This window comes from Arxiozyma heterogenica, assembly GCF_036370985.1.
Source record: "Arxiozyma heterogenica strain weizmannii chromosome Unknown scaffold_9, whole genome shotgun sequence".
In the NCBI taxonomy this organism is placed as follows: domain Eukaryota; kingdom Fungi; phylum Ascomycota; class Saccharomycetes; order Saccharomycetales; family Saccharomycetaceae; genus Arxiozyma; species Arxiozyma heterogenica.
The window spans coordinates 998432-1011153 of NW_027042662.1; the positions used below are offsets into that span (position 1 = coordinate 998432).

At 29.0% G+C, this 12722-nt stretch overlaps 6 protein-coding genes across 6 annotated transcripts; 5 read left to right on the forward strand and 1 right to left on the reverse strand.

Annotated features, from left to right (window-relative positions):
- Positions 1–609: 609 nt before the first annotated feature.
- Positions 610–993, forward strand: PWA37_005451 (uncharacterized protein; the record flags this gene model as incomplete). Its single annotated transcript, XM_064861893.1, has 1 exon — positions 610–993. The coding sequence occupies one exon, from the start codon at positions 610–612 to the stop codon at positions 991–993; it is 384 nt and encodes a 127-aa protein (XP_064716848.1).
- Positions 994–1024: 31 nt separating this feature from the next.
- PWA37_005452 (uncharacterized protein) lies at positions 1025–1945 on the forward strand (the record flags this gene model as incomplete). Its single annotated transcript, XM_064861894.1, has 1 exon — positions 1025–1945. One exon carries the CDS (start codon positions 1025–1027, stop codon positions 1943–1945), a length of 921 nt encoding a protein of 306 aa, XP_064716849.1.
- Positions 1946–2616: 671 nt separating this feature from the next.
- Positions 2617–3009, forward strand: DCG1 (Dcg1p; the record flags this gene model as incomplete). Its single annotated transcript, XM_064861895.1, has 1 exon — positions 2617–3009. One exon carries the CDS (start codon positions 2617–2619, stop codon positions 3007–3009), a length of 393 nt encoding a protein of 130 aa, XP_064716850.1.
- A 2651-nt stretch (positions 3010–5660) lies between these two features.
- Positions 5661–5966, reverse strand: PWA37_005454 (uncharacterized protein; the record flags this gene model as incomplete). Its single annotated transcript, XM_064861896.1, has 1 exon — positions 5661–5966. The coding sequence occupies one exon, from the start codon at positions 5964–5966 to the stop codon at positions 5661–5663; it is 306 nt and encodes a 101-aa protein (XP_064716851.1).
- A 1111-nt stretch (positions 5967–7077) lies between these two features.
- Positions 7078–8085, forward strand: DAL1 (allantoinase; the record flags this gene model as incomplete). The annotated part of the gene is made up of 1 exon (XM_064861897.1): positions 7078–8085. The coding sequence occupies one exon, from the start codon at positions 7078–7080 to the stop codon at positions 8083–8085; it is 1008 nt and encodes a 335-aa protein (XP_064716852.1).
- Positions 8086–10592: 2507 nt separating this feature from the next.
- On the forward strand, positions 10593–12182 carry PWA37_005456 (cytosine permease; the record flags this gene model as incomplete). Its single annotated transcript, XM_064861898.1, has 1 exon — positions 10593–12182. The coding sequence occupies one exon, from the start codon at positions 10593–10595 to the stop codon at positions 12180–12182; it is 1590 nt and encodes a 529-aa protein (XP_064716853.1).
- Between the last annotated feature and the right edge of the window lie 540 nt (positions 12183–12722).

A 12722-nucleotide genomic window follows, 5' to 3' on the forward strand; every position in this document is an offset into this window, starting at 1 on the left:
AGTCCTATTTGTCTATTTCCTGTTTTGTAACAATAGACATAATATTTACATATTCTAGCTAAAAGTAAACTACAACTATGAAAAGAGTTATCTTCTAAGGGAAAGTAGTTCTAGGTTCTCGCGATTAGCTTTTAGTTAACTTACAAAATTAGTCCAGGGTAGTTGCATCAAAAAGAGAAAAAGCAATCTATATTTTAATGGCCCCTTTTAATTTACAAATTAATCCTACTATATAAAAGACAATGCTATTTTAGATCTGCATCAGACCATAAAAAAAGCAAATGTTCGAATGTTAAGATGAACTTAAAATTTCTTCCGTTATTTTATATAGAGTAGATCTAAAATTTGGATTTTCAAAATCTGTCATGTCTGCAACTTTTAAACTATCAACCTTTTATGCACCTATTTCTAGTTCTAACTTATCACGTTTCTGGTTTTCTCTAATATTTAATAATAGTAATGCAGATAAAAAAATAATCACGGCTGCACAACACACAACCATAGATGTCTTTGAGCCCTAATAATTAGGCACTTGTTTGGCAAGGTGCTATTTCTGCACCTAAATTAATTAATAGATCTGTTGAAATTACTGGTTCACCAGTTAGAAGTATGCTTGTGAATGCTTTAAATGCTGAAGTCACAATGTATATAACTGATTTTGAGGATACGTCCTCCCTAACATGGTTTAATATGATTTATGGACAAGTTAATATATATGACAATATCAGAAATCAAATTGATTTTGCTACTTCGAGAAAAGAGCATAAACTTAAAAATGATTTTGCCAAATTGGCTACTGTTATTGTTAGACCTTATGGTTTGTGTACGGTTGAAAAACATCTTTATATCGATGGAGAATCCATTAGTGCTTCTATATTTGATTTTGGTTTATACTTTTTTCATAATACTAAAAAACTAGTTGAAATAGGTAAAGGTCTCTATTTTTTATTTACCAAAGATAGAGCATCATTTAGAGGTGAAATGATGGGATGATATTTTCTGTGTAGCACAGGACTATGTTTTTATGCCAAGAGGTACTATTAAAGCAACTGTTTTGATTGAAACTTTACCAGCTGCTTTCCAAATGGAAGAAATCATGTATCAAATAAGACAACATTCTAGTGGATTGAATTGTGGTCGTTGGGATTATATTTTTTCCACTATTAAGAAGTTAAGAAATAAACCAGAAAATATCCTACCAAATCAAGATCAAGTTACCATGAAATCTCCATTTATGGAAGCATATGTGAGGAAATTGATTAATACTTGTCATCGTAGGGGTGTACATGCTACGGGTGGCATGGCGGCTCAAATTCCTATCAATAATAATTCAAAAGCTAATGATGCAGCAATGGAAAAAGTCCGTCAAGATAAAATAAAAGAGATGAAAAATAGGCATGATGGGATATGGATTGCGCTTCCTGCTTTAGCTCCTATATGTAATGACGTTTTTGCAGATATGGGGTCTCCAAATCAACTATATTACATTCCTGAAATATCTGTAGGTACAGCAGACTTACTAAATACAAGAATACTTGGCAGTAAAGTTGCAATTGAAGGTATTAGAATTAACTTAAATATTGGATTGCAATATATGGAAGCTTGGTTGAGAGGATTTGGTTATGTTCCAATTACTAATTTAATGGAAGATGCAGACATTGCAGAAGTGTCTCGTTGTCAATTTTATCAATGGGTTTGTTATGATGTTTTATTAGATAATATAAATGAATCAGTAAAAGCTGAATTAACCACAAAAATTTTAAAGGAAGAAGTTGCAAAATTAGTCGCTCAATCTCCTATTGGTGATGATAACAAATTTGAATTGTCAGCTAAGTATCTTTTACCTAAAATAAGAGGAGAAAAATTTAGTGATTTTCTAACTACATTACTTTATGATGAGATTATTGAGTTGAATGAAAAATCATTTGATTGTTTTACATTATAAGTTGATGATTATGTAAAATATTTTATCTATTGTCTTCTGTATGTAATAAATTAACTTTATTGAAAAAAGGAATTTTTATCTTTTGTTACTATCTCTTGTCAGTGATTCCCTATCCATCAACTCTATTTTATTATTCGGTTGGTTTGATCTTATTTCTTAGTATAGAGAAAAGAAAGATATAAATATATGGGATATTTATTTGTATTTAACATTCACTCAGAACTTCACAAACTCAAAAACGAATACTGCAACAGCTTATAAAAATAAAGGCAAAAAAATTGAGTAAACTTATTATTAACCATGCGTTATAACCTGTAGTGGTTAATCCAAATAGCTCTCAGTTAATGACTGAAGCAATAAAAGAAAATATTAAGAAAAATCTTTATCATGATTTATTTGTTCAAGAGAGGATAACTATTACTTATTTCACAGCTTCAAAAAATGCATCATTGCAAATTGAAGATGAAAAAACCAGCATTGATAGTTTAAATAAATGTTTTCCATTACTAACCAATAAAATATCAGAATTCTATTACGATAATTTTAAGGGAATTTTAGTAGCATGTTTCTCTGACTATCCCTTAGTTCATGCTTTACAAAGACAAAATAAATTAGATTAAAACAATACATTGATATTAGATCTATTGGAAATCAGTATAAATTATTGTGGTATGTATGGAAACCAATCGTTCTCCATCATAACTTCAAATAAGGAGTGGGTACCAATACTAAAGAAATCGGTGGAAAAGAATTTGTTGACAAATTATGTGCTAAAAAACAATTTGTGGAAAGGTACTGTTACAACTAATTTGCAAGATTTAGATTTACATGATTCTAAAAACTTTAACTTTATAGCAAAGAAAATTGAAAGAGAAAACCTGAATAAATTTAAATCGAAATTAGTAATACTTGGTTGTGCTGGATTTCAAGGATTAATAGAGTCACTTACTTCTAAATTTAACAATAAAGTTGAATTTGTTGATCCTATTATTATTAATGTAAGATTATTGGTTTTTAGTAATGGTGTTTATGCAAAAATCGAATGTTCTAGAATAAATAGATAGATCATTCAAATTTTAGTAAATATTAATTGATTACAAAATGTTGAAAATGTATTGTTTGCTTAGCAGTAAATAAAAACAAACCTTACCAACAATTTGGTGTGGTGCATAGATGAGTTGTTCCAGCTATTAAATTATATAAATCCAACACTTTTTTCATATCTTAATTTTTCCCTTGTTTATCTTTGATAAATCATCATCTATATATTATATATGAATAAAAAAACCGAAAAAATTAATCACAATTTTGTATATTTTATGTCCAGTTGCTGTAGGTGCTAATTTTCAACAGTTTAACATTAAAATCTTTGTTAATTATATATATATATATAATGTTTTTGTATTGAAATGCATTTTTGTTTAATGTTTTGTTTTTTGAAAAAAATTTAAAGGAGCATGCTTACGTCATGAAATCCAATTTAATACTTAAAAGAAAAACAAATAGGTGTAACAAGTACGACATATCATTTTTTTAAAAGTATTCATGTTGAAATGAAATGTTCTATAATAAAATAGATAGAACAATAAGATTTTAGCAGACACTAAACGATAAATTGTTGAGTAATTGTTGAGAATGAGCGCCTTTATTCATTGGATATATAGTAAACATTCTCAATATTATATTAAACAGATTTAGTATACAAAATTATAATAAAGTTCTTCACTTTCTTACTCTATATACAACATAGAAATAATAATATACAAAGATTGTAAATAAGATAAAAATAATGTATGATGAAATCCTTGGCTTTATATATGTTAACATTAAGCCATTTTCCTCTACGAACAGTAAGATATTTAATAAACAAACTCAACAACCTTTGGTGACCTCTCAACAATTATTACTCAACAATTTATCGTTTAGTGTCTGCTAAAATCTTATTGTTCTATCTATTTTATCATAGAACATTCTATTTCAACAATTTTAATGAATTATTTCCAATAATATAAAATAATTACACACTTGCATCATATATAATGACTAATCGTTTAAAAAAAATTTTAGATAAAAAATCAAAATTATTAAAATATGTATATAAACACCTGAATATTACTTGAATATAAAGTATCAATGGATAATTTTTTCATTTCTCCCAACTATGTGGTTTATACTGACAACAACACTCAACAAATTATCCTTATCTCCTCTGGATGAATAATATTATTATACATGTCTTTAGCGTCGGTGATCATATTATATGTTATTATTATGTATTCCCGAGATGGGAAAAAACCAACTGAGTATTAGGTACAAATCTATTGCAACAAAAAATCCAACAGGATACCCAATATAATACAATTTAATAGCAACTTCTGTGACATTAATATTACTACCAACATCACAAATAAATCCTGGTAAATTTGGAGCAATGCCACACAGATATGCTACTATTGCTCTCTAATTAATTCCAAATTTATAATTATACATATAATAACCGTCCTTGTGAGATAAAAACAAATGAATTAGCTTCAAATATCCTCTCCTAACAATATAATAATCTGCATATATAACACCAGCAATACTAGATAATAGAATAACATATGTATCTAAAGCATTAGTAAACTTACTAAAACTAGACATCATATTCCAAGGACAAATACAAAGGGCCATTATAATGCAGAAAACACCACCACATTTAGTATTAATATTAACGAGAAAATAAAGCTGCCATATCTGTATCATATGAAAAGGAATTTGCAGAATTATTTGTACCCAATTGGGCAATAGCAAATACAAATAAAATTAAGAACACACTTGCCCTTGTACTACTAGTGTATGACGTTTCTAAAAATTTTTCAAGAACATCCAATGGAGACTAATATACATTTCATAACCAGCAGCGGTTACAATAATTCCAATTAGACATGTGATAGCAAAAAATAGTGGGATAGCTGTTAATTGTGACCATAGAGAAGCATTGGGAATTTTTGCAAATCTACTAAAATCTGGTGCATTGATAATTAATGCCGTAAAATTGGACATACAAAACATTGGCAATCTTACAAATATCCAAAAAAATTCTGAGTGTTCTGGTTTAAAATCATTTAAGGATGATAATGCAATTTTTCCAAGAGATCTTTTTAGAGACCATATCAAAAAACCAAAAGCAGCAAATGGTATCAATACAACTTTCAGAGTAAAAAAATGTCTAATCTTATGGGGTGGGACTAAAACAAATGGTATACTTATTACCCAAAAAATAAAAAAACATATAAATTCACAAGTGTTGGTATTGGATGACCCAAAATGATTTAGAATTCTCTTTTCTAAATCTTTTCCAAATATTGATCTTAACATTAAAGCAATAGGTTGAGAACTTAACCAAGCTTGAATTGCATACCAAACAATTGCCATAACAATTCTGTTAATAATTGGACACAACAAAAAAAATATACCGAATGATGTCCTACAACTGATCGAGAAGCATAAATGATATGCTGTACCAAATCTTGAATTTATTACAACAAATATACTTGCAAAAGTATATCCAATTCAAATTGTTAACCAACATTGCCACCAGTTTAATCCCAATTGCATATCAGTACCTGCAACCTGCCAAGTATCAATATCAAAACAGTCAGCTAACCAAAAGTACAAATAATTATACCAGGACCAAACTCTTCTGTTTTCTTCAACTAGTTTTAAATCATTATTATAAAAAAAAAGATTCTTTAATTTTAATATTCAAAGTAGTTTTATCTAAAACAATATAATTATAATAAATTTTGTGCCATATGGACTTGCATTCTCCTAAATCAGTAATTTGAGTAAACTCTACAGATGCTGATTCAGCATCTACATTATATTCGATTGCATTAACTACTTTATCATTTTTAATAGTTGTTGAAGAAGAATCTCTCATATTTTCAGACACCTTACGACTTATAATGGAGGTTTCTGAAAAAACGTGTCTTGTAGAGTTTCTGCTAAATATTTCAGTTAAGCCATCCTCAGGCATTTTTATAAAATCAACCTAGTGAATTTAAATAAACAAAAAGATATATATAGTTTTCCTTAGTGATCAAATAAAAAGTTTATTATTTTTCACATTTTAGTAGATCTCTTTTGAATGCTAGAAAGTAATAAGATACATTGGAATTTTAATTTATAAAGAAATACATTTATTTATATGTCACATTTTAATGAATCATATAAGTTTCAGCTAAATGTGAACATGCTTTTTATTTTTTGACTAATAATATCAGAAAAAACAATCTTTTAAGGGTATAATAGTAACAATAGTAACCATAAAAAGTAGAGATTTTTCAAATAGATTCTTAATTTTTAAGAAGGTAAGATATAACTCAATCAGTATTTCAATTCTCCATTAACCATACTAAACTGAAAAATTATTTTTTTTAACTGATCAGTAATTATAATATATATTATTTCGTATCACAATTAAGTGTAACAACCTTCAGTAACAATTCTACCATCAGCTGGAATAATAGTACCTTCTTCCATTTATCTACTCCAGCTGTATCAAAATTTAATCTCAAAAAATAGATATTTCTTTATCCGTTCGAGATTGGATAAGGGATTTTTCCAGATCCAGCTGAAACCAGAATCAAACGTTAAGAAAATAAAAAAAATAAAATCTTAGTGTTTTTTTTACAACGAACTTTCATATTAATTGTTAATCAAGATAAGAATACTTATCTAATAAGGTTCTGATAAGCTACATAAGCGGCATTTTCATAAAAAATTATTCCTTTTGTAAAATAGTTCAACTTTAGCAAAGAATATGAAATTGAAAGACACAGAATAATAATGGTATAATAGACTACATGGCTAATTTTCCTTTATACATTCTTAATAGTTTATCCAATTACATAGAGATGCATACTTTCTGAATAATTACTGTGTTTTAGGCTGAGCTAGCCAAAAAGTACTGATATAATACCCTCCCACCTCCTTTATGTTAAGCTAGTCTATAGAGGTAAAGATATATATATATATATACATATATTTATACAACTAACATGTAGATGTTAGTGTTTTCTTTTTATCTCCCTTTTGAACCTAAAAAACCACAATATTATCAATCATCATAAATCATAAGAAAAAAGATGGCAATCAAATACTTATCCTCTTCCAAAGTGATTCTTAATAACAAATACCAACCTGCTTCAATCATATTTTCCACTGATTCAGGTAAAATTATTGATATTATTGATAAAAAATTCACAAATACCATATCAAAATCTATTAACCTAAAATACGATGTTCATGAATTTGAAAATGTAACACTTAATATCATTTTATTCGGATTAGTTGATTCTCATGTCCATTTAAACGAACCTAGTAGAAGTGATTGGGAAGATTTTAAATTAAGTACTAAGGCTACTATTACTGGTGGTGTCACTACTGTTGTTGACATGCCATTAAATGTTATTTCACCTACTACTTTTGTCAAGAATTATAATTCAAAATTAGCTTCTGCAAAGAATAAACTTTGGTGTGATACAGCTTTCTGGGGTGGATTGGTTCCTACAAATATTGATGACTTAATTCCACTGATCAGATGCGGAATGAAAGGATTTCATTCAGATTCTAGTGTAAGTGAATCTCCTCAAATTAATAAAGAGTACGTTGAAAGGGTTATGAAAAAATTGAAAAGTGAAAACACAATATTATTATTTCATGCTAAATTAGAAGATGAAGAAAAAAGGTATGACAATAAAATAGATCCCACAATATATCAGACATTCAAGAATTCTAAACCTCATTTGTTTGAAACAAATGCTATTAACATGGTAGTTGACATATCGGAAAAAGTTCTGGGAGAAGAGAAGAGCGATTTATCTGTACATATTGTTCATTTAGCCACAGGTGCTGGTATTCCATTAATTAAAGCTTCCCGTCAGAAAGGTGTTCCAGTAACAGCAGAAACATGTTTCCACTATCTCTACTTCATTGAAGATAACATTGCAAATAAGTTTGTACATTTTAAATGTTATCCTCCTATTAAAGATAAGGGCAATAGAATGAATCTGTGGGAAGGTCTCAAAAAAGGTGTTATAACTTCAGTAGTAAGCGTTCATTCTCCTTGTATTCCCGAATTAAAAAATCTCTAAGAGGGTGATTTCATTAGATCCTAGGGAGAAATACCATCAATTGGTTTAAATCTCCCTATTATGTATACATTATGCAATAAACACAATTTTTCATTAAATCCTCCGCAAATTGTTAAGATTTGCTGTGAAAACACTTCAATTCAAGCAGGTTTACATAATAGAAAAGGTTTTATTAAAATAGGATATGATGCAGACTTTGTTGTATTTAACCCTGATAAGAAATATAAGGTAAAAAATAGCTCATTGATGTACAAAAATAAGTCAACTCCATATAATAGTATGCTAATAGACGGTGTTGTGGAGAAGACTATTCTACATGGTAATACAGTATTTAACAATGTTTGAGGAATCACAAAGAATCCTTTAGATGTTACATTGTTAAAATCTAGACATAAATAAAGAGAGAAATTAGACATATATGTATTTTTTGAGATAGTTCATTAATAGCGATTATATATATTTAAGCTTCATAATAACTCAATGAATATGTTTCAAATTTTACATGGTACAAAAATATGACAACTAACAAAAAATTCTGAAAATAATAAGCATGAATCTATTACTTTGCATCTTTGCAGTGTTTTATTTTCACTTTATGATTCAGAAAGTGACCAAAACTAAAATGTAATTAATTTTATTTTTCTCCCTTAAGCCCAGTACATTTTTGACAGATATAAAGAAAAGTGTTGATATAATGATCTCTTGTAGAAATGTTGATATTTAAACAAAACCTATTTTCCAAATAAGGTAACTTACTCTACACCTTTTTTTACCAAAAGCTTCATGTATATATTTGAATCATTTTTTTAACACAGCGTATGTCGCATGTAAAATGATAAAACAAAATTGGGACATTGTTTTTTTGCTGAATAAAAAATATTTTCTTCTAATATGATAAATACATTAATTATAAATTGAGAATTTTGTAGCATATTATCATTAATGACAGCATTAATAACTATTGATCCTGTTATTTCAGTTTTAATCTCTAGTTTCTTTTAGTCTCTAGCATTAAAAGTGAACCACAGAGGTTACGACGAAGATGTAGTTTATATAAGATGATCTCTTTTTTGCTTATCTTTCAATCATGTAAAGGTGTCTTGAATAAGGGCTGATACAGACTCCAACAATTCAAATTGTTAAAACTACAAAATACACAACAGTCCCAACCATACATCTGTTGGTAAGTTCTATTACTTTTTTCTATTCTTTGTATGTGAAAAAAATAAGCAATGACATATCCTATTGAATACCAAGATACATACTTTTAAAATAAAAAAAATTATTTGTTTGGCATTGCCTAGCACTAGTGATAACTATGTGGTTTTTTAGATGATCAAATTCGACTGACTGAAACTTGTTTTAGAAGCTTCCAAAACTAGTCACGTTTTGTATTTACTAATATTTTCCTTTTTATTTTTTTTACTTTTTTTTGTCTTGTGAAATTTGACATCGAACATGATTTTCTCGTCTTATTGTTTTTTTCCGCACGATAAAATGTTTGTCATTTCTCCTTCCACAGTAATTTAACAATAAGATACAGTGTGACACATCCAGACACCACAAGAAATTATTCTTTCACATAAAAAATTTTCCATTTCAAAAATCTTCAGAAAAAAACAAAAATGATACAAAATTCAAGAAATTTAAGACCTAGCTACAAATGCTTTTCTTTATGTATACAGAACAAATATATATTCAAATTAAAGCTCAAATGAAGTGCTATTTAAAGGTCTAATTTAATTTAATATCTAATGAATGTGCAAATATAGTAAGGTATGAGAAAGAATCATACTACAATCAGAGTAAGTAAACAGCGTAAATCCTAAGTTATTTGTTTTTTGGACACCAACTCTTCTACTATCGTATATTGCAAAAAGGAATATTGAAGATTTTTTGTACCAATGACAAACATCTAATTTTATTGGTCTATTAATTTATTGTCAAACAATAGGTTTACAGCTCTTTCTTCTGTAATAAAACGTATACTCAACCAACATGTTGGAAAAGTAAAAAAAAGAATAAAAAAACTTAAGCAATTTCTTGAACAATACGCAACTTTTCTTGCCAGAGACCTGAGTCACACACTTTTTTCTCAATAAACTATTATTTTCTTTTTATTATTAGATATGGCTTTTAATTTTTTTTTCCAATTTGGATGAAGGTAGGAAAAAGACAAAAAAATAAAATACAATCAAAGAACAATACATTCAACACCAAATAAAAAAAATTCTGAAAAAAAAAAGAAAGGAAAATATGAGAAACAGAAGTTAATACATTTTTGAATGAATATATAAACAGTGTAAAATATTCAATATTTTTTCCTTTCAAATAATTCAAAATATAGTCACAACCTCTTTTATCCCTCTAACTGTTCAATTATTGTTTGTATTGTCATTACCACCCATTTCTATACACACTGTATCGAATTAACAAAGTATTTCCTTAAAATTAATCACCAGTCCAAGGCAGTCATTTTAGTACTAGCTCCAAAATATATAATAGTCATGCTTGCTGAAACCATGCCAACAACTATCAAAACTGGAATAGAAATTTCAGAAAAAAATGAGTCGGTCGATACTAGGTCCACGAATACTTATTCTGAAAATTCTTACTTAGAAGAATCAAAGAATTATTCACGTGACATTGAATCTCTAACATTAAATAGGTCATTTTTATTCAACTGGGTGTCTTCTATGAAAGCAGAAGTAAAAGGTATAGAACCAGTTACTGATGAAGAAAAGACAGACACAAGCACTCTTAGTGCGGCAAATACATGGTTTTCTTCTAGTTTAGTCCTTTCCTCGTATGCTGTAGGTGTTCTAGGTCCCTGTGTTTACGGACTAAACTTCGGTACTTCCTGTTTGACTATACTGTTCTTTAATATGCTAGGTTCTATCCCCGTTGGTTTTTTTTCTATGTTTGGTGCCAAGACAGGATTGCGGCAAATGATTTTAACACGTTATTTAACTGGTAACTACACAGCCAGATTTTTTTCTTTGATAAACATGATATCTTGTGTGGGGTGGTGTGTTTTAAACACATATTGTTCGGTACAACTACTAAACATGGTTAACCACAATGGACACAATTGTCCACTATGGGCTGGTTGTTTGGTCATTGCCCTTGGCACAATTACAGTTTCTTTTTTTGGTTATTCTATGATCCATCAGTATGAAAAATGGTCCTGGATTCCCAACCTTGCAATATTTTTTGTAATTATTGCTCGGTTGAAAATATCTGGTAATTGGAGTAATGGGGAATGGCCACACGGTCCAACCACAGCTGGAGGTGTATTGTCTTTTGGATCTGCTGCATTTGGGTCAGCTGCATGGACCACATATGCTTCTGACTACACTGTATACGTTCCTCGTAATGCTAATAAGGCCAAAATTTTCATAAATGTTTTTTCTGGATTAACTATATCATCATGTTTTTCCATGATGTTGGGCGCTGCTTCAGGAATGGGAGCAGTCAATGATCCTGAGTGGATGGAAATGTATAACAAAAATGCAGCTGGAGGACTGATCTATGCTATATTAGTTCCCAGATCATTACATGGTTTTGGACAGTTTTGTTGTGTGGTCCTAGCACTATCTGCAGTTGCTAATAATTTACCTAGTATGTACACAATTGCACTTTCTGCTCAATCTTTATGGTCACCATTTGAAAAATATCCAAGGGCCATCTGGTCCATTGCTGGTAATTTAGTAATGTTGGGACTAGCAATTCCGACTTGCTATTTTTTCCCTACATTTTTAGAGAATTTTATGAACACAATCTCATATTACAGTGCAATATACATTAGTCTGATCTTATCCGAGCATTGTATTCACAGAAGAGGAAAGTATGAAAGCTATGTGGTGGAAGATTGGAATAACCCCAATAAACTACCGTTAGGAATAGCAAGTGCCCTCGCATTTTTCGTCAGTGCCTTTGGTGTTGCACTAGGGATGTGTCAAAGCTATTGGGTTGGAAATATCGCAAGATTAATTGGAAAAAACGGTGGAGATATAGGATGGGAATTGGGTGCTGCTTGGGCTTTTATAGCTTTCAATATACTTAGACCATTGGAAAAGAAATTTATTGGACGTTGACAGAGAAGTAACTATGTTGTAATCAATTAATTAATGTATTTTTTGTGATAGTATTATATTTTACCTGTATACAGAATTGTAGATATATACAAAATAATTTAATAATATATTGAATCGAACCAACCACATTCATAAAAATAAGATTCCAATATAATCCAGTATAATAATTATATCATGGTTTGGGATATCTATATATTCATATAGTAAGAATTTAGTAAAGTGTCTGAACATTAAAGTTGGTGGTAAAGTTATTGAATTAGTGAACACTGGATAAAATGATGGTCCTTTATGAATATATCCAATTATTACATGACGAAACTTACAACAATATTTAGTAAATATAATACATCAAAAAAATTGGTCAACAGATCAACACATATGAATGAATGATAGTTTGTAAAAGATTTGTATTAAAGTAATAATTGGTTTAGTATGGATATTACAACATTAACTCCTTGTTACAGATTCATTAAAAACTTACTCCCTAAATAGAAGCATACATGGGATAATATCAACTAGAATCTAATAAATAAGAAACAA